A 23,488-nucleotide genomic window follows, 5' to 3' on the forward strand; every position below is an offset into this window, starting at 1 on the left:
CAGAGTTCACATAAGAACCTCATGAGTTTCCCCAAATTTAGCAATATTAAAAATTGACATTATTACCAATAACAAATTGTGAAACTGCAATAACTTTTCTAAGCTTTCAATAACAAAAAATATGTGTTGACTAAATTTGCTTTGAAAAGAATACCACATTATTCATTATCACCAGGGAAAGTGCATTACAAAATTACTGTCAAATGATGAGGCAATAAAAAAAATGAAAACTAAAAATACAGGAAAAACATAGCAATGGTTCAGGTAATTTAAAATATCATTTTACTGAATTTCTAAAATATTTGTGGTATTATCTTTTTAAAAATCTGTAATTTGTTGTCATTGATTTTCTAAGTAAATACTTACTTTGGTCACCCTGCCCCACCCCTGCTTCCTGCCCTGCCCTGGCCACTCAAAGAATTGGAAAATGGTTTGAGAAAAAGCAACAGTGGAAATAGATATCCCAGTTAGACGGATAATAATTTATAATGTGTTTTACTACTTATAAGTAGAGGTTTTATGTTTTCATATTTTATTTAACTCCACTTTCACAATACCTAGAACTACACACACACACACATACAAACTGGTTACTTGTGCTGTCTAGTGAGGGTACAGATATGCAAATAGACAATTTCAACTCAGTAAGTTAATTGTTAAATTTGGGTGGTGTCACCGAAAGCCTGGCAACTCAGAAAGCTGAAGAGGTAGCATTATCTGATGTTTACCAAATAATCTCCTTGCCAACCTCCTGCCAATAGTCGCCTTTTATTCATTTATTCCTCAAACATTTACAAAGCATTTTATGAAGAATATGCTAACACACACACAACACAGATGCTCATAATTACTATAGGAATGTGTTAAGAGTGGTCTCTAACATGTTTAGCACCAGAGGCTGGTTTCATGGAAGACTGGAAGGGCGGGGTATGGTTTTGGGATGAAACTATTTCACCTCAGATAATCAGGCATTAGATTCTCATAAGGAGCACACGACCTAGATCCCTTGCATGTGCAGTTTACATTAGGGTTCACATTCCTATGGGCCGCTGTTGATCTGACAGGTAGTAGAGCTCAGGCAGTAATGCCAGCAATGGGGAGGGGCTGTAAATGCAGATAAAGCTTCAGTCACTCACCTGCTGCTTACCTCCTGCTGTGTGGCCTGTTTCCTAACAGGCCAATGACCAGTACCAGTCTGGGGTCTGGGGGGTGGGGGTGGGGGGCAGTGGTTAGAAACCCCTGTGTTAAAAGCTATAATAATGACTTAGTTTCATTCAGCTCAGCAAAAAAGTTGTAAAGACCTATGTTTACGTGCTAGAAACTGAGGATACAAAGACAAACTGAAATACGACAAGAAAAGCTGATACACACTGAGGATACAAAGAAAAACTGAAATATGACAAGAAAGGCTGATGCACAATTAGCAAGAAGAGAACACTAGCTTAATAGCAGTGCCTATATATGAAATAGAAGACAGTATATGTAATAGAAGTACTTATGTGGAATAAAAGAAGTACTAAAATGAAAAGGCATAATTGTGTTGAAGGGTAGGAGGGTGGAGAAGAGACATCACGAAAAGGTTCACAGGGGAGGTAATGCCTGAGCAGGATTTTTAAGGATAAAACATTTACCCACTTAGAAAAGGGTATTCCTTGCAGGTGAAAGAACAAGTACAGAGATACACAGGAATAGAGCAGTAACCAATACAAGAAAACATCAGTAATTCAGTACTGCAGAAACACAAAACACAAGACTACCTGGTAGTGGCTTGATATTAGGATAATAAAAGATGAAGTGTCTTTTATCTCCTTTATAAGGATATAGACAGACACGGAAGGATTTTAGTTTGGGTTTGATAGTATTCTATGACCATTTGGAAAAAAATTACTTAAATGACAATGTGAACAATGGATTGGGAAGCAGAGTAGGCATCGGGCAAGACAAAAAAAGAGGCAGAGGTCAGTTCAGAAGCTTACAGTAATCCAGGCAATGTTTATTGAGAGTCAAAAGTAAAGGTAGTGACCATAAAGAAAGTACACATAGCTGAGAGAGTAAGGAAAACTGCTGAGAGTATAGAGAGTTCACCTGTTTTCAGGTGCTAAACATGTTAGGGACCACTGTTTTAACACATTCCTATAATAATTATGAGCATCTGTGTTGTGTTAAGGAGGCAGTTGAAGGTGAAGATCAGAAATTTATAAGGGCATTTACCTGCGTGGTTGTGAGATTCATTGGCTAATAAAGGAGGGGATGATAAATTGAAAGAATAATAAACCTGAAGTCCTCACACAGTGTGACTTCTAGACAGAAGAGGTATATTTTCAAAGAGGTGTATTTTCAGACAGTGGGATAACCGAGTGTGAGAGTTTAGAAATGGAGTGGTTGAGTATAACAACCCAGCATGCCACTGTAGAGATGAATATCAGAACTGAAAGGAAAATAAAGGTCATTAGATTCGACAAAGAATTGTGAGTCCAGACTAGTATTAGATAAGCCATTCACATTGACATTTAAATCAGTGGCATGTGATAAGAATGAAAACTAGGTACCAAAGTCTGCATTGGTGAGGAGGGAGTTAAAGGAGATCTGTGGATGGCAGATGATAGGTAGAGGGGAAGTTTAAAAAGGAGTGAAGCAGTTATATAGGAAGAAACCAGAAAACAAAACAAAACATGGCCTTACAGAGCTAAGGAATTCTCCACATTTCCTAAACTCTTTCTTGAGGCTTAATAACTCATAAAAATGTAATGCATTTTGGCCGGGTGCGGTGCCTTACTGATATTTTAATCAGTAAAATTACTGATCAGTAAAATCAGTAAAATGATATTTCAATCCCAGCACTTTGGGAGGCTGAGACGGGCGGATCACAAAGTCAGGAGATCGAGACCATCCTGGCTAACAGTAAAACCCCGGCTCTAGTAAAAATACAAAAAAATTAGCCGGGCATGGTGGCAGGCGCCTGTAGTCCCAGCTACTAGGGAGGCTGAGGCAGGAGAATGGCATGAACCTGGGAGGCAGAGCTTGCAGTGAGCCGAGATTGCACCATTGCATTCCAGCCTGGGCGACAGAGTGAGACTCCATCTCAAAAACAAAAAATAAAATAAAAATTAAAATTAAAAAAGTTTAAAAATAAAATTTAATGCATTTTCAAGATTATTTAAATGTCCAATATCTTAAGCCAAAGTTATATCTCACATGGAAATATGACATACTGAGGCAAGGTTTTTCAGAAAAATTTATTGGAACACTGGGAACTTTTCCATAACTCTGTATATCCTACCATTATTACCTACACATATGAACAGGCCACTCAGGGCATTCAAAAAATTCATCAGAGCAATGGGTGCGATCACTTCCTATTTAATAAGTTACCTTAAATAACTCTTAGTTATGAAATTGAAAAGATTGTTAGATCAAAGACTCATTTACTGTATTACAAACTAGACCCACTTCTTAAATCTTCAGCCTTACCGTATCCTTACTCTGTGAGGCCGTCTCCAAAAGAAAACAAATAGACTTTTTATTTTTCTGTTTTTAATCTAATATTCCACTTCAAGCCAAACATATGCGTGTTTAGCAAAATATAAAAAGCATAGTATTTATTTAAATTTGTAACTGTATGAAACAAATTTTAAAATTAAAAGCCTGTGCAAATTTGTATTAGTATTTTGTGCTAATAAACAATCATTTTCATAAACATTGCTATTACAAGAAAAAGAAAATACAATTATGTTATTTAAAGCTCATCGCATGTCAATTTCCTAATATTTAATAGAAAATACTTCTGGCTGGGTGCATACGCCTTTAATCCCAGCAGCAATTTGGGAGGCCAAGGCAGGTGGATCTCTTGAGCTCAGGAGTTCCATTTCAGCCTGGGCAACATGGTGAAACCACTTACCTACAAATAGAGGAAAAAAGAAAAAGAAAGAACACTATCCAGGCATGGTGGTGCCCCTGTAGTCCCGGTTATTCAGGGGGTCAAAGTGGAAAGACTTCTTGGGTCCCAGAGGTCAAGACGGCAATGATGGAGAGGCTGAGGCTGCAATCAGCCCTGAGATTCTGCTTTTGCACGCCAACCGGGCAAAAAGAGTGAGACCCTTTTTAAAAAAAAAAAAAAAAAAAGAAAGAAAAAAGAAAATATTTCTACTTAGCCTTCCTATAATTTTATGCTAATTATAAAAGAAAATTATGTAACAATATTTTGCTACATAAATCAAAATGCTCTAAAATTAATGTAGTCGGATATAATATCAAATTCATAAAAAATTTTTAAATTATTCTATGCTTCTGAAATGACGATTTTGGGCAAATATTTTCTAATAATTCTCTTTCTACAGATGACCTACAGACAATGAACAGCAGGGGGCACAAAAATCAAAAGTTTTTCACTACAAAGTGAAACAATAAAACCTTATGTAGTGGAAAGCAGACACATTCAGAAGCAGACTGATTCCAGCTGGTGTCCTCACACTTAAGCTAAGTGACCTTTAATTACTGCATCTGTCTTAGCCTCTTCAATGGTAGAATCACAACTGCGACAGATTAAATGTTAACATATGTAAGGTGGCTAAATAAACACTAGGGATTTTGCCTTCGTTGCTTATTACATATATATGTATGAGCATACTAGAAACATACATTGAGTAAATGAAAACTTAGATTTTATAGCAATTTATGCAGATCATAAACATGGAAATGGCTGTAGAGGTTTTTCAGAGCATATGAGTACAAGTGTAGCCATATCAAAACTAAACAAAAGCTAAACAAAAGGTGCACCAATATCTCACAAATCACTACTAAAGAACTTACTCATGTAACCAAATACCACGTGTACCCCAATAACTCATAGGAAAAATAAAATAAATCACAGCATGTTTCTGTATGTGAAAATATGAATGCCAAAGTGGATATAAATGTGATATTTTCAGCATGGTATAGTACAGTGTTTCTCCAGGTGTGATCCAGGGAAAATCTCCAATAGAATCATGAGGGAGTGATTGTTTTGAATGCAGATTCCTGTCCTACTCAGCATCTACTTTTTCAGACCTGTGGGAGTAGCAGTTCAATTTCCTCTGGTAAAACAGAAACAAGAATGCTGCACTTGCTTCCTAGGTTCTTGTGAATATTTAAACAGCATGTATTGTGAGGTTAGCACTCTACTTGGCACATGTCATTATTAGGTTCCTTTTTTGTCTTCTAAAATAAAATATATGTACTCACAAATGACTTGTTCAAGAATACCTGGTCATAGTGCCATTTTTTTTCCCTCTTCTTTTCTAAGAAGAACTAAGACAATTTTTACTACTTTGAACAGCAAGGGACAAACACATCCTTCCTTTTTTGATTTGTGGCTATGGTGTACTCTTTCAAATAACCTCTTCCCAGTTATTTTCTATGTTCCCTAGGCACTGGAAGACATGCTCTACTTAAAAAAACAAAAAACAAAATAACAAAAGACAACACTGAGTATAAAGTCTCATAAATTTGAATTTAATTAATTAAAAATTTTAGGCTCACATAGGACTAAGCTTAAATATATATTCTTTGACTTTAAAGCTTAAGGTTTTATCAATGACACTCACTGGTTTGGATTTTAATAAACTTATTTTAAAACTCTTCAAGAATCAAAATGAAAATTAACAAATACTGATGTAATCATCATATACTACTCTTATCTATTCATCAAGAGTAAAACTTACTTTCCAACAATCTAGTTCAAAAATAAAGTAAAAATCATTTCTCATCACCCAGAGATAACCACTCTTAACATTTTTGCTTTATTTTCGTTAGTTTTTTCAATATGTACACATAAAACACATTTTCTAAAATGTGGATCATAGTCTATGTATCACACAATTCATGAGCCATTTCCAATTCAATAGATGAAATTTTTCATCATATTCTTGATTGCCTGCTATTTCATTGTATAGGTGTGCCATAATTTATTTTACCAATCCCATGTTATTAGATTGTTGGATTGTTTTTTCTTTTTACTCTTTATTATAAACAGAAAATTGACAATACCTTCAGGATAAATTATAAAAGAGAGAATTACTAGATCAAAGAATATGTGGGCTGTGTGTGTGTGTGTGTGTGTTTCCAATATCCTCAGCATTACAGGGGTATTATTGCACTTTCTACTTCTTTGTTAATATGGTAAGTGAAAAGTAGTATCTTTGTGTTTTAACTTACATTCTTCAAATATTAGAAAATTCAGAGCTGGGTGTGGTGACTCACACCTGTAATCCCAGAACTTTGTGGGGGCAAGGTGGGCATATCGCTTGAGCTTAGGAGTTCCAGACCAGCCTAGGCAACATAGTGAAACCCCATCTCTACAAAAAATACAAAAAAAAAGAAAAAAAGAAAAAAAACATAGCCCGGCATAGTGGCGCACACTGTGATCCCAGCTACTTGGAAGGCTGAGGTGAGAGGATGGCTTGAGCCAGGGGAGTGGAAGTTGCAGTAAGCCGAGATCACACCACTGCACTCTAGCCTGGGTGACAGAGTGAGACTCTGTCAAAAAAAAAAAAGAAAGAAAAATCGAAAAACAGTTTATGACCTATTGTAGTTATTTTTTTGAATTGCTTTTTCATACCGTTAGTCCCTTCTGATATTACAGTCTTTCTATTATTTTGAAAATAGCTTTACCAGTTTGTCTTTTGGCTTTGCTTATGAGTTTTTATCATACAGAAGTATTCTGGGAATTTTTGTTGTTGTTTGGTTGTATCAATCCTTTCCTATATAATTTCTTCTTTTAGATTCTACTTAGAACGTTTTCTGTTAACCCAAGGTTATACAAATACTTACCTACACATTCAGGTACAAAATATAAAGTACATATTCAAGTGTATATAAGAATTTAAAATCCCAATTCATTCAACCATGTATTCATTCATGCATATTCATTCATGTATATTGAGCACATGTACACCAAGAACTGTTCTAAGTTGGGATAAAGCTGTGAACAAGACTACCAGGGTTCTTGCTCTCATAAAGTTATTCTTCCAGAAGGAATATGATGTAGCATATAATTTAATGTGAGCTTTCCAATCAATGAGGGAAAAAATGGATTATTAAATACACAATGCTGTTATAACTAGTTAACCATTAGGTAAAAAAGATTATTTTATACTTAACATCAAGTGTATTACAAATGAATTTAAAAACTATATGTTAAAAATAAAACCATTTGAAAATAGTACAAAAAACATAAATGAATATTATATAAAGAAACATTAGGTACATTCCTAAACATGAAAAGTTTACAGCGAGATTTCAAGACAACTTTGGAAGTGACATATTATTTTTAATGGAATAAAACAAGGTAATTTTTTGAACAATAATCTTTATTAGTGTATTTTTAAAGGTACATTATAATCCTGAGCTACAGCATTTATACATTTGTCATTTACTCTTTGAAGTGTACATGTATTTTGCTTCAAATTCTGTGATGAGTACGTTTTTATACTAATCAGTAACATAATTTAAAATATTAGTCTTATCTCTGGAATCACCAATTAATTTACTCAGATGATCTCACTGTCTAATTCTACTACATTTAAAGACTGTAGAACATTTGTGATTAAGCAATTTCTTTTTCAAAACTGCAAAGATGGGCAGTGCGAGAGCTGATTCCATAAATTTCCATGAATTCTTAAGAAAACTATGTTGTTCTTTATCTCTGATCTATTTTCTTGAATAATTTGGGTAATTATCTGATCAGTTACTTTTGAGAAGAATAGTAAAAGTACCTCTAATCTCAACATTTTAGCTACTGTAAAATGTCATAAGCTTCCTTCAAATATAAATAGTACATAATTACCTCAATAAGAAAAATTTACCATGATTTAAGGAAAAGGGGCACAACCCAATGTAAATATATCTTTGAATAAATGGTTAAGTATTAGAAAACATATTATGTGAAATACTTCCTCCAGCCTCTATAAAGGAATACATAGAGCTGATAAACATAAATTCCATAAATCCAGACCAGATCTTTTATAACTGGTAATAAAAAGACAAAAATGAGAGACAAAAGTCCTGTGATCTTTGAGAAAAGACATTTATCCAACGTCTCCAACTGTGGACAAATAAATATTCATTCTTGTATTTTAAATTACTACCAAAATATTTTATCTTTCTACAAACAACACAAAACAAGCATACAGTATCTAGAAATTTTTTTTTCCTCTGACAAGAATGTCAAGTCTTTGAAGGTACACTAAATTTTCTTTTTCCTGAATAAGGTCACTATAATCTTAGGTTAAAGTTACAGTAAGCAGTTCAAGCAAAATGCATATTGCTTAGGTTTTAAGCAAGCAATTTTGATACTGTTTAAAATGTAAATATAAATGTGAAACTATTGTAGAAATATTTATAAACACTTAGGAATACTCACATATTAGCAAGTAATGAAATAACTTATTTAAAAATAATACAAGGGTGAGAGTAAATGTAATGTTTGGTAACAAATCCAAAAATATCTATAAGAGATGTAAAAGAACATGAAAAGGCTTTATTATTCAAATGTTGAAAACCTAGCAGCAAAACAATTTGCATATAATGTAGTGCAATGAGCATTTGTTCATAAAAGACTCCCAAAGTCTTGAAACTATTATACATAAACCAGAATGGAATCCATTAGGATAAATAATTTAAAGATGTCCAGAGTAGCTTACCAAGAACTGCTAGACACTCTCACCTGCATCACTGAATCATAAACAAGCTTATGCAAAACTGTGTTCTGGATAACTGACTCTTATGGCTCCCCAATAACAAGCTCGGATAAGGCAGATCAACCCTAGGAGATAAGCAATTGCCCAAGAAACATAGGTTGCTCGAAATCGCCTTGCAAAATCTTGGGTGCCAACCTAAAGTAAAAAGCAATATAAAACAGAAGATTAGAAACTTTAAGAAAATATCTGCTTAGAGAACTTGTATCAGCTTACATGTGATTGTTATGAAACATACCCCCAGACTGAATACACAAAGTCCTTATAAGAGTAGGTGTATTTGTTGACTGCAACTGATAGACCATACTGCTACTTGCATTAACTACAAATGTTATGAAGTAAACAAAAAAGCACACTAAACTATATTATCTCTACAAGGAATTTAATCTGTGTAACTTCTTACTATCATGGGACACAAATAGGACATTGGTAATAATAAGGGACTAGTTGTACTGACAAACAAAGGAGCATGGAAATGGCAGCAAAAGGGATTATCTTCCTGTTCTGGCATAATCCCCATGCTAACTGCTCAGCTCCACTCTCCCCTAAAAATAAGCCATCCTCATATTGGTAATAAATCACTGCTTGATTTGGATAAAGTGAAGAGTGGTTTTTCAGATCTCTGTAGCTGAATGAATGTTGCGTTGAATAATAAGATACCCCATAGCTATATAAAATTAGTTCTGACACTGAATTTTTTAAAAATGGGCTTTTGCTAAATAGATGATAAAATCTCCAACAGTAAGGACTTTTGGAAGTACAAAGACACCACTTCACCTGGATGGGTGAGTTCAATCAAAAAGAGATTCATGGATTGGGTTTCTGATTGCTTTTAATCATTCAGAAGCTTCTAGGGCTGGCATGCCAAGGATGCAGACTCTTCAGGGATCCCTGAAGGTTGTTGCAGGCCTCAATTGACTACTGATAAAGTTGAGAGGACAGAATTCTAACATCAAAGTAATACTCACAGTTAATCCAACTCCAATGAAAATACATATCATTCCAATGGTAATGTATGCACAGCATCGTCTTCGTGGAAGTGCACTACCCACTGAGGAGCTGCAAATTCATGAAAGCAAAAGAGAACATTAAGTATTTACATAAAAATTCTCTATTTCATTTTTGTGAGTTCTTATCTATGGCTTTAATAATATTATATACTTTTTATTCATTGCTTCAACTTTATAGACAAGAACATGCATTAAACATGTCATTTTTAATGGATGACAAAATCGTTCAGGGTGAATTTATGATATTATTGTGGCTTTAAACAAAATTCAAGCCTTGGTAATTGATAATATCCACAGAAATCCACTGTAGTGCCTGCTAATCTCCCAAGATAAAAGTTTATTTCCAAACAATCTACTTCGGAATGGAAAAAGAGCTATCTTACAAATAGCATTTGATTTTTTTTACAGTTAAAACAGTATGTGTTTATGTTAAAAATTTAGAAAGTAGAATAAAAAGGAAAGAAACAATAAAGAAAAAGGAAAAGAAAAAATTACCTATAATCCCAATATCATAAAATAGTCACTCAGTATTTTTGCATACTTTCCTCTAGCCAATTTTGTACCTTACCAATATATAGCATGAACTTTTTCCCATAATATTCTCAAACTAAAATTCTGATGAATATAACATAGTTAACAAATTTTCTACTATTGTACATTAAAGTGTGTTGATTATTATACATATCATTTAAAAGCATTGTGCTTATTTTTAATCATTCTTAAGATTTTTAAATTTAGAAATAGGATTACAAATTAAAGGGATTAAACTTTTTGAATTGTTTTTAATACATACTGCTAAAACCCCTCTACTGTGCTACTCAACTGAAATTCCTAAACTAATAGTAATAACCCTCCCCATTTCTAATTGTGGTAATTTTCAAAATGATATAAGTTATAGCAGAGATCAGTAGCCAAATTAGCACTTTCTTCTCTGTGTTAACATACATATATTTATTACTGTATACCATATGCAAGGCATCTTGTTAGTGAATGACACTGAAGTATCTGATTCACCTTTGTGAGGTCAGTGTCAAGATTATGCCTAACATATAATAACTTCTCAAAGAATGTCTGATGAATAAGTAAAATACAGAAATTCATCACTTACTAGGCATGAATTAGAAACATGCGATTCCAAATAGGTTAATTTTGCATACAAAATTATTTCCTTTAATTTCCAAGTCTTTTTGAAAAACTGATGAAGTTTGTTGCAAATATACCATAGTAAATTTTTCTGGATACTTGAGCCCAAACACAAACATCTGGATGACATGGGGACCACCATTAATTACTATATTGTACAGCTTGCTATCTAGAGTTACTAAGGCATGTAGAATTCATTGCCTTTATGTAACATTTAGCCCTAGTCTATTTTTGGTTTTAATTTCTATGCATCCACTGGTGGTTTTTCCTGCCTTATACATCACAACTGGTTGTTGTTTCTTATCATTGCCCGTGTATCTGCCTTTGGCAGTTTGTAATATACGATTCACTAGAAGCCAACTAAACTTATTAGAATTATGTATTGAATAAGTCAAAAGTTTCTAAGTGAATATTAGAGCAGCTTTTCTGTGAGCCAAGAGAATACACTTTAGTACATTAATTTCAGTGCATAAATTCTGCTTAGAAAATCCGTGCTCTTTTTTCATCACTCAAATAGTCACTACATCTGAGAAATCTTCTCAGAAAAAAATAACCTACTGCTACTCTACAACTCAAGTGCCATCTCCTCACAGGATAAGGCAATGACCAACAAGCACCTATTAATCATAACATCTCTTACATATTTAATACATATGTGGTATCTACATGCAATATATATTACTGGTACAAAAACAGACACACAGATCAACTGAACAGACTAGAGAACCCAGAAATAAGGCCACATACTTACAAACTTACAACTATCTGATCTTCGACAAAGCTGACAAAAACAAGCAATGAAGAAAGGATTCTCTATTCAATAAATGGTGCTGGAATAACTGGCTAGCCATATGCAGAACATTGAAACTGGACTCCCTCCTCATACCAAATTTAAAAATTAACTCAAGACGGATAAAAGACTTAAATGTAAACTATAAAACTATAACAACCCTGGAAGACAACCTAGGCAATGACATTCTGGACATAGGAACAGACAAAGATTTAAAACTATAACAACCCTGAAAGACAATCTAGGCAATGCCATTCTGGACATAGGAACAGGCAAAGATTTCATGATGACGACACCAAAAGAAACTGCAACAAAAGCAAACATCAACAAATGACATCTAATTAAACTAAAGAGCTTTTGCACTTCAAAGGAAACTATCAACCGGGTGAACAGACAACCTACAGAATGGGAGAAAAATTTTGCAAACTATGCATCTGACAAAGGTCTAATATCCAGCATCTATGAGAACTTAAGAAAAAAAACCCGCCCCTTAAAAAGTGGGCAAAGGACATGAACAGACACTTTTCAAAAGAAGATACACATGCAGCCAACAATTCTGTGAAAAGAAGCTCAACATCACTGATCATTAGAGAAATGCAAATAAAAACCACAATGAGATACCATCTCCCACCTGTCAAAATTAATACTATTAAAAAGTCAAAAAATAACAGATGCTGGCAAGGTTGTAGAGAGAAAGGAACATACAGAAGTTCAGAACACAGAAGTTTAAAAAGAAGTTTATTCTTCTAGCATCTAAAACTTATAGATAAAGGTAGAGCCTAGGGTTGGTAGCCAGCTCTATTCCCTGATGAATTGGTATTGCCAAACTCTACACAGGTAACAACGTTCCTGCCAGTTGGCTTTTCCACTCAATTCAAAGAGGAGAGAGAAAACCAAGACAGGCAATTTTGTCTTTAAGGAGAGCATCAGAAAACTGGACTCATCACTTTTGTTCACATTCCATTGGTCCTAACTTAAACACAGCCACACTGTCTGCAAGACAGGCTAGGAAATCCATCTTTAGCTGGGTGGCCAGTCAAATTCAGAGGTATACTAATAAAAAAAAGAAGAGAACAGCAGTCTCTGTTATTTTAATTGATATTAACATTACACTTTAATGTTGGCTAGTGTTTGCCTGGTATGTCTTTTCCTTTGGTTAGTGATTCATGGTTGTATCTTTTTCTATCCTTATGCTTTCATTCTATGTTCTAATATTTCATGTGTTCCTTGTTCAAATTGTATATAGCTGTTCTTACATCTAGTCTTACCATTTCTGTTAAGTTTTACTAGCAAGATTAGTCTAATGATATACATGGACTATTTCTGACATCTTATTTTGGCTTTCTACTATGCCTGTATTTTCTGCTTTTCTACCTTTATTTCCAGACTTCTTTTATATTGACCATGACTCTTTTATTTCATTTTTCTCTTATTATTCTGAAAGTTTTATAATTTATTTCATTCATTTGGCAGTTGCACTTAAAATTTTAACTTATATACCCTTTAAAAACTAAAGTCAATCATTAAATCCACCTTCCTGATAAATACAAGGATTTTAGAAATTTTTAACTCCAAACATTCCACTAGCATCTTAATGCTATTGTTTTCCAATATTTCAGTTTTATTTTATTTTTGTTTCTCAAAATTCATTAGCATTAATATAATTGATATTGTCATTTTTGCTATTTTATATAGTCAGTGTTTCTGGTGAATTGTTACAATTTCTTGGTTTACCTTTCCTTCCTGCATTGCAGAAATTTCTTCTGGAATATTTGTTCATATTCCCTAGTTCATCATTTAGCAGTTTTTTTAGTAAGAGTACCAGGATGGTAGATACCCTGGGTTTTGTTTGTTTGTAGGTTGGTTGGTTTTGCTTTTGAAAATATATTTATTTTACCTTCATTATTCTTTGATGGTTTAGATAGGTATATAATACCAGTTTGACAGTTAATTTCTCTTAGTATTTTTGATGTATTTTAAAACTTGTTTTCTGGCTTCTCTTTTTGCAGTTGAGACATTTGCTGACAGAATTGTTATCCTTTTCTTATTGAAAATATGCCTTTTATCTCTCTGCTTTTAATTACCTTCTATTTCTCTTAGGTTTTCTACAATTTCACTGTAACACATTTACTTATCCTGCTTGGATTTCATTATTATTTTTGCATATAAAAATTCGTATCTTTCATAGATCCGAAAATTCTTTGAGATTATCTCCTAAAATGCCATATCCCATTCTTTATTTGTTCTTTCCAGATCAGATATATAATAGGTATCTTAATAATATATTTCCTCTTAATCTTACATTCATCTTTGTCTCTCTATGCTGGATTCTGGGTAATTCACTTACCTCTTATCTTCCAATTCACAACTTTAGTCTTCACCTTTAGCTTATCTGTTCTTTAAACTGTATGTGCATTTTAATTTCTGTAATAATTTCTAAAAGTTCTATTGTTACTTTCTATATCTATCTGGTTATTTTTGCAAATTTCTGTTTGAGACAATTATAGATTCACAAGCAGTTGTAATAAGTAACACAGAGAAATATCATGTATCCTTTGCCCTATTTCCCCCATAGTAAATCTTGCAAATTATAATACGATATTATAAAAAGGATATTAATATTCATACAATCCACCAATATTCAGATTTCTCAGTTACATGAGTATTGATTTGTCTTTAAGTTTATGCAATTTTATCACATTTAGGTTCATGTGTCTATCGCTACAGTCAAAATAGAGAACAGTCTATCACTGTAAGGATCCTTTCATACTCACACCCTTCTTTCTGCCCATCCCACACCCTGTGCCTGCCACACCATCATTAATCTGTTCTCTATTTCTACAATTTTGTCATTTGAAAAATGTTACATAAATGAAATCTTACTGCAGGTAACCTTGTATGGCTAGTTTTTTTTTTTTTTTTTTTTTTTTTTACTCAGCATAAATTCAATTCATCCAAGCTGTTGCATGTGTCAAATTTGCTACAAACACTCATCCATACATTTTTGTGAGTACCCGGTAATTTTTAAATAGTCTTATTTGTTTTCTCTTATTTTTATTTTAAAATATCTTAGGCATACTTTTAACATACTCCATATTTAATAATTATAAATCTGAAGTTTTTAGAAGTCAATTACGCTGCTTGTGCAATGTTGATTATGCTTCTGGAATCTTGTTTCCTCCTATGACTAGTAACTTTTGTTGAAAACTATTTTGTCTGATCTTCATATAAAAAAAATCTTGGCATGCATAGTTTGGGGGTGCTTTCCTACACTCAGAACTTTCATTTGCTTTTCTCAGGCTCCCTAGACTGATACTAACCCTAAATTTTAAGTCAGTTTCTGGAACTAGGTTTTCCTAGATCACATAAGTGGTATAAAATATAAACCTAAATTCACTGTTCTTATAAATTTTTTCCTTTGCAATCTTCCTTTTCTGGTTGATTTCTTTTTCCTGACTTACTCTTTTCTGGGGGAAGAGTACTTTAAGTACTTTATTGGGAGGAGGCAGTATTCCAATCCCTCTACCTTGTGTGAGGCCAACACCTTCTCTCTCGTTCTTCCAAGGCTCTAGATCCCTAGTATTGGCAAGTACCTTCAGGATAGTCCTGGTTGTCACTTAATCTTAATTTTTGGTCCCTGGGGATTTTCTTAACTGTCATATGAGCTGAGCTATGCATTTAAAAGGATGATTTTTACAGTTAATTGGCTTTTTATATTACTGGATGTGAAAATCAAGGGCATATACAAAAATGTGGACAGTGAATCTCCAAGCTGAAAAGATCATTCAATGCTCTCAAACATCTAACTATTCACTCTTCAAATTATTAATCTTTCGCTTCATAAAAATACCTTATGAAACACTAGGATTATGAAGAACACCGGGAAAATGCTAGTGTAGCTAGTGCTATAGGAGTTTATAAGGGGAAAAGGTGGCGAACAATGTTCTTTATGTTACAATTTTCAGACAAGGCAGCCAGAGATGGCTTTATTACATGAGACTTAAGGATAGGGTAAAATGTGAGTAGATGGGGGAGTAAGTCATTTCAGCTGATGACATTAGAATTGTTCAGGTGTGAAAAGAAAATGTGTTCAAGGAACAAGCAGCAGAATAACCCTTCTGCCACAGAAAGTTTCTACCGACGAACAGTAGAAGCAAGGAATGTTTCAGCTAATTTTTGAGGTTAAATAAGTGTTTTCTAGGTATAAAGGGGTGAGAAAAGGAGTAGCCAGGCCATTCTAGGTCCAGCAGGATAAGACTCAGGAACAGAAGAAAGAAACTGCATAATATGTTTGTAGAAGTAGAAGTACAGTTTTTTGGGGTAGGAACAACTAGGTTGTGTATATAGAGGTAGAACAAAGCAAAGATATCACTAGAAAAGTTGGGCAAAGACTAACAGAAGTTTAGAGTTTGATTTTGGATTTTAGGCAATGGGCTGATAGCAAACCATATGGTACATTTATGCCAATGAGTAAAAGAAGTCCTCAGAATAATTTATATGAAACTAAATATACAAACCTAAAATAACAATGGAAATTGTACCTCTTCAGGCTGTTGTGCAGCATACAACTTGCACAACTGTATGCCATGGCTACAAAATTGGGAGCCACTAAAAGATCTGATGCCAGAGAATCTAAAATGATATATGCATTTAGGGACTACTGCTCCAGTAAATGAATAGATAATTGCAGGATTGGAGGTCAAGAGATAAATTAGAAAACCAATGCAATAGTCCTGGTGAGAGATGCTGAATACATGAACTAAAGTAGAAATCATGAGAATAAGAGGATAGAATTAAAATGTCAAGGGACATAACTGATAGGATATTACCATTTAAATATGGAGAATGATGAAAATACACTAATATTTCTTGGTTGGTCAGTCAGACAGACAGGGTAACATTCATTAACATAATATATTCTTTTTCTAGAAATAATGTAGGGGTGAAAAAGAAAAACATAATATATTTATCAATACACATGGGAGATTGGTTTGCAGAGTAAGGTGGGAATGTTGGGTCAGGTTGTGTTTGAAATGACCATGAGATACCAAGTTGAAATAACTCTAGGCTAGATAGCAAATAGAGATAGTACATTTACATCTGAAGCCCCAAATAAATATCTGGGGTCAATTAATGGCATCTAAATGACATAAGAACATAAGAGAAAACCCGGATAAAGTGCAGTCAAGTTCCAACTTTGGAGAATAGCAAAATTTAACAACTTGGAAGAGAAAATAAAGCCAACAAAGAAGAGTTGTGAGAAGTAGGAGAAATCCAGAAGAAAGCAGTATCTGGAAACCAAGAAAACAAATTTTTATTTTTTTATTTTTTTAATTTTTTTTATTATTATACTTTAAGTTCTAGGGTACATGTGCATAACGTGCAGGTTTGTTACATATGTATACTTGTGCCATGTTGGTGTGCTGCACCCATCAACTCGTCAGCACCCATCAACTCGTCATTTACATCAGGTATAACTCCCAGTGCAATCCCTCCCTCCTCCCCCCTCCCCATGATAGGCCCCGGTGTGTGATGTTCCCCTTCCCGAGTCCAAGCGATCTCATTGTTCAGTTCCCACCTGTTAGTGAGAACATGCGGTGTTTGGTTTTCTGTTCTTGCGATAGCTTGCTGAGAAGGATGGTTTCCAGCTGCATCCATGTCCCTACAAAGGACACAAACTCATCCTTTTTTATGGCTGCAGAAGTACCATATGACCCGGCCATCCCATTACTGGGTATATACCCAAAGGATTATAAATCATGCTGCTATAAAGACATATGCACACGTATGTTTATTGCGGCACTATTCACAATAGCAAAGACTTGGAATCAACCCAAATGTCCATTAGTGACAGACTGGAATAAGAAAATGTGGCACATATACACCATGGAATAACAAGAAAACAAATTTTAAGGAAAAGAAACCATTGTAGACCAGGCGCGGTGGCTCACGCCTGTAATCTCAGCACTTTGGGAGGCCGAGGTGGGCGGATCACGAGGTCAGGAGATTGAGACCATCCTGGTTAACACAGTGAAACTCCGTCTCTACTAAAAATACAAAAAATTAGCCGGCGTGGTGGCGGGCGCCTGTAGTCCCAGCTACTCGGGAAAGCTGAGGCAGTTGAAGCAGGAGAATGGCGTGAACCCGGGAGGCAGAGCTTGCAGTGAGCCGAGATTGCGCCCCTGCACTCCAGTCTGGGCGACAGAGCGAGACTCTGCCTCAAAAAAAAAAAAAAAAAAGAAAAAAGAAAAAAGAAACCATTGTATTAGTCAGGGTTCTGCAGAAAGCCAGAACCAATAGGAGATAGATGATTGATTGACTGATAGATAGATAGACAGATAGATAGATAGATAGATAGATAGATAGATAGATAGATAGATAGAAAGAATAGATAAGAGGCAATTTATTAAGGAAATTGGCTACTGGGATTATTGAGGCTGAGAAGTCTTGCAACAGGGGATCTGTAAGCTGGAAACCCTGGACTGTTGGTAGTGTGGCTCAGTCTAAGTCCAAAAGCCTCAGAATCAGGGAAGCCAGTGGTGAAATTCTCAGTCTGAGGAGGAAGGTCTGAGGAGCTGAGGAACCACTGGTGTACGTCCCGGAGTCCAACGGCCAGAGAGCCTGGAGTTCTGATGTTCAAGGGCAAGAAAAGAGTGTCCAAGTTCCAGAAGAGTGAAAATCGCCTTTCCACTGCCTTTTCTTTTTTCTATTGGGCCCCCAGCCAATTGGATGGTACCCGCTCACACTGACGGCAGATCTTCTCCATTCAGTCCACTGATTTACACACATGTCTCCTCTAGAAACACCCTCTTAGACATATCCAGAGGTAATGCTTTACCATTTCTTTAGACATTCCTTAATCCAGTCAAGTTGACACCTAAAATTAATCAGCACGCCTAGGATGATCAATAGTATCAAATGCTACAGAGAAAACAAGCAGGATGAGAATCAAAATATTGGAATTTATTATTGGGATGTGAATTTCATTAGAGCAAATTCAGTGACCCACTGGGGACGGATGGCTAATTGTGCCTTACTCCAGAGAGAATGGGGTGCAATAATCAAACGAAGGTGTAAGCCTTGGAAAGAAGAGACCTGCATCCCTCTGAGACGAGGAAATGAAGTGAGTATGGATAGAGAGGTTTACGAGTATGAAGTACAAAAATGAGAGAATTCACAGATAACCTCAATTATTTCAGAGATAAGAGGAAATTCATTAGATGAGACTTGGAGAGTTGGGGGTACTGAGGTGGGAGTTAGGTGGGGGTTTAGGAGGAATAGTAGATATGTGGAGATAGCTGTTTGGGGAAATGGGGAGTCAATCAAGGACACTTAGGAATATAGAGCAATTTAGATAAATTACAAAGCTATACATTTGTAAAGATCTGATCAATACAGAATTTTTTCAACTCTCAGTTATCTTGGTAGGGGAATGGAGAAGCCATGGCCTTATTGATCCAAGATTGCTGCTTTGAAAAGCAGACAGATGGAATGATGATTAACCAATCTAGCAAACCTACTATTCTATATCTAATACATTGAAAATGAATTTATCATCTTCTGCCAGACACATTTCTTCTAGATCCTGCATTTCCTGTCTCAGTGAATGGTTCTACAGCCTCTCAGAAATAGGGTCATTCTTGATCCCAATCTCTCTCTCTCATCCCTTCACATTCAGTCCTATCCATTCCATTTCCTTACTAGTGCATCTACACTCTGACTCCTTTGTACCTTCGCACAGGTAGCTCCTTCTACAGTGTATTATCCCACCCTCTTTTTCACACAATTCTCACTCATCTTTTATAACTTAGTTCATATATCACTCCCTTCTGAAAACCTTTACTCATGATCCCTTTCCCTCTAATCTGGATTAGGGACTCTTCAAAGCAGAGCATTCTGGTCATACCTCTTTCAAAGCACTTAAAACTTTATAGTAATTAACTATTCTCCCCACTATGCCCACAAGACTAAATTCCTTGAAGGCTAGATTATGTCTTTTATTTCAAGCAACCAGTACTTAGCACAGAATTGTTTGCTGAATTAATGAATAATTATAAAATATAACACTAGACGGCAAAATAAAAGGATAACACTTGAGAATAAGTCCACTATTGTTTAAAACGGCAGGAGGTGATTCACAAAAGAGTACATCAGTGATGTAAAAGAAATGATATTCAATGATAATTATCACTGATTAAATCAATGTCTCTACTAGTCATATGTCCATTATAACATTTACATGGAAACATAGTCCAAACTGTATTTCAGAATGCTACAAGTACACCTTCAGTCTGGCAGTGGCCACAAGCCACCTAATTAAAAGAACAACATCACCTGTAGCTACCATAGTACCAGCTACCATTCGAGTAAGAAATAGCAGTAAGAGAAAATGCCCCTCGCTCTTAGGCTCTAGGGGAAGCTTTCCCCACACATTTTGTGAGATAAAAGCACACAACACACTTGCTTCATAGTAATAAATTTACCAACTTCTGTAACTTAAAACTAATTTTAGGATATTTGTGTTTAAAGAAACAAAATTCTGTCTCAGAATCTTACTCCAACAGATGACCCATCATTTTGTTATGAAGGAAAACATTCAAAAAGAAAAGAAATCTAGATACCAGCTAGGAGTGTTCATGTGATAACAGTATTTGCACTCAAATAAGTAATGAATGCTCCGAGTCCTCCCATGTTTAGCATGTGACTCCGATTCTACAGACCTTCCTCTTAGAATGTTTAAGCTGATTTATTCCATGTGAATTTCTATGTAAGTTGTTCCCTAAGTAGTTGATACAAATTCTTCTTTATATTAATACACTGTCTTGTGATATTTTAACAAATCACAGAGTATTCAGACATTCAATACTTCTTTATTAGTAAAAATATTGCCATTGTATGAAAATAATTAACCAAGAAAGTCCCTTGAGTAAAATCCTTAACCTCTCTTAAGAGTTGCTGATTTGTAAAATTACAAAAATAATCCCTGTATTACAGGATTGTTGTAAAGATTACAGCTAGTATATATGTATATATAAAGCAATATCACTCCGCTAAACACACAGTCAGCTAACCACAGAGGTCTCTGCCAGGCCAGGCGCAGTAGCTCATGTCTGTATTCTCAGCACTTTGGGAGGCCGAAACGGGTGAATCACCCGAGGTCAGGGGTTCGAGACCAGCCTGGCCAAAATGGTGAAACCCTGCCTCTACTAATACAAAAATTAGGCAGGCATGGTGGCAGGTGCCTGTAGTCCCTGTTACTTGGGAGGCTGAGGCAGGGGAATTGCTTGAACCCGGGAGGTGGAGGTTGCGGTGAGCTGAGATTGTGCCACTGGGCAACAGAGCTAGACTCTGTCTCAACAACAACAAAAAAAGTCTCCGCCTTTTCTTTTCCATAAGATCTTTATTTCCATTTTAATGTTCTTTGTGAATATATTTGCAATTTAATTTTGTACATTTTTATGAAAATACAGATAATACCCAGAAATATGTATCATCCATATGCATATTCACATACTTTGGAGGGGGGAGTATGGATGTGTCCCTCAAGCACACATATATTATTTTGTGCACGTATTAAGGGTTTATCCACTTTGCTTCTCCATGTACAGACTTCTATTGGATTCAGTAAGGAATTAGAATGATTAATTTCACAAATAAAAAAGAAACTTTTTTTATAAGCTAAAACATGCTGTGAAGAAGTTATTCTTATAGAGCTATATTTAGTTGAACTCAGATCTAGCAGAGATAGAGATATTTTGCTACACATATTCTACTTTTCAAATACTTTTTAATTACCTTCTCCTATAAACCATTCTTGGGATTTCTCAACTCTCAATGTAGATAAGGTATTTATATCACACAAATTAAAAAATGAATATTATTTCAAACCTCTTATTTTCAATAATAAAAATTGAATTGTCTAAGCATTCCAGTTTAATTTACTGTGCTTAAGTTATAATTCACATATATAAGAGGATAACAATAATTTTTTAAATTGTAGTATTATTATCAATGCTGTGCAGAAAAGAGTTAACACAGCAGGCCTGAGACTGCTAACCTTAGAAAGCCCTGCTTGTAAGGTTGGCCCTTAACTGGCATCTAGAAATTTAGATTTGGGGAAAATTCCCATCATTCTGTAACTGGTAAGAGTGGCTTATTATGTATAAATTGTTTGAGTAAACAGTATGGTTTATGCTAAACATAAATTCCGTTCAAACAGGAATTTGGAATTTTGGTGTGTGCTAGGTAGGAGGTGCCTGTGTAACCAGCGCCAGTAGAAACATTGGGTACTAAGCCTCTAATGAGCCTCCTGGTAGACAACATGATACATGCATGGTAATAATTCACTGCTGGGATACTTCATTGGGAGGGGCCTCTTGGAATCTTGTCCCTAGTTTCCTCCAGACTTTGCTCCATCTGCCTTTTCCTTTTGCTGATTCTGCTTTGCATACTTTTGCTATAATAAATCATATCTGTGAGTACAACTCTATATTAATTTACATGAGTCCCTGTAGAAAACCAAGGAACCTTGGTGTAGTCTTGGGACCCCCCAACACCGATGCTATAAAATGTGTTTAATCAAAATATCTTCTATTATTTTTCATTTTATATTCAGGTACATCATTTAGGAATAGAGAGAAATAGGCTAAATTGTTAAGATAGACAAATAATTATATAAACGTTGCCATCAGTAATAATCTTATTAGGCAGGAGATGAAAAAGGCCAACAATCACCTAATTATGAAGTCCAGAACAATTTGAGTTTTCTCCTAGATTACAGCCCATTTGATTAATGTAAATGTTGGATTATTTGTAATGGATTATAATCTCCTAACCAGGTTACTGATAATTTTAGCAATTTCACTTCTTATAATAGAAATTGATTTTCCTTTAGGGGATGATAATCAAGCCTAATCATTTTAATTTCAAAATGGGATATATTTGTTTTAGGATGTCTTGTTTTTAGTCTTAAAAAGCATAAATATATTGGCATGCATTCACTTCACAGCATGTCTTAAAATCAAAATCTACTTAAATGAAAATTCTGAACTCTTCAAATTCGTCTTAAGTATTTCTCAATAGTATTTCCAATGGTAGGGAACTTACATTTTTTTGCAGTGTGGGCATTTTGCCAGAGTGTTGAACCTCAGTTCCATCCACTGTAAAATAAATAAAGAGAGGAATTGAAAAGAAAAACAACTGAAAACTATCCAATCTGATAAGACATTTCTTTTCCTTTAAATGTCATCAGGGATCACAACAGAAGCAATCACCTTCTCACGGTTACATGAGCTTTTCCCTCCAACACTTCTCTCCCTCTCTTAAAATATAGTTTGGGATCCTCCTCTGAAATAGTTCCCATGACTTTTCCAATGCTTTGACGTAATCTAGGTTTGCTTTACATGAATACTGAATGTTATATCATAACTGGGGTCATCTTGTTCAGTAAGTCTCAGTTCACTTCCAGGGAATAAAAACATATTTCATATACCATCAAAGTTATTTTTATTTAAGTCTTCAGGGCTGGCCTTTTAAAAACTTGAATATTAAGATTCATTACTAAAATTAAACTATTCTACTTATGTGAGAAACTCACTAAGTACATAAACTAAACGAATTAGATATAGGTAGTACTGAAGTCGGGAACTGTTTTCTGTTCTGTCGTTGCCTATACAATATAACAAAAACATACTGCTTAGTACAATTTTCTTCCTGTAAATGTAAGTAATAAATGTGCTACCTTCCTCATATGAATGTTATTCAGATACTTGAAATGACTTACTGGTTATAGATAGTCTTTGAAAGAATATGCA

General features: G+C 34.8%; 1 protein-coding gene across 1 annotated transcript in view; it reads right to left on the reverse strand.

Moving 5' to 3' along the window:
- Positions 1-7,328: 7,328 nt before the first annotated feature.
- PIP4P2 (phosphatidylinositol-4,5-bisphosphate 4-phosphatase 2) overlaps positions 7,329-23,488 on the reverse strand; it is a 48,229-nt gene continuing 32,069 nt past the window's right edge. The window contains exons 5-7 of the mRNA XM_023222927.1: positions 22,782-22,834; positions 9,701-9,791; positions 7,329-8,870 (exon numbers count right to left, since the gene is read on the reverse strand). Of these exons, the coding sequence (XP_023078695.1) occupies positions 8,727-8,870; positions 9,701-9,791; positions 22,782-22,834 (288 nt within the window). The 3' untranslated portion in view covers positions 7,329-8,726. The remainder of the gene's footprint in view (positions 8,871-9,700; positions 9,792-22,781; positions 22,835-23,488) is intronic.

This window comes from Piliocolobus tephrosceles, chromosome 7, assembly GCF_002776525.5.
Source record: "Piliocolobus tephrosceles isolate RC106 chromosome 7, ASM277652v3, whole genome shotgun sequence".
NCBI lineage: Eukaryota > Metazoa > Chordata > Mammalia > Primates > Cercopithecidae > Piliocolobus > Piliocolobus tephrosceles.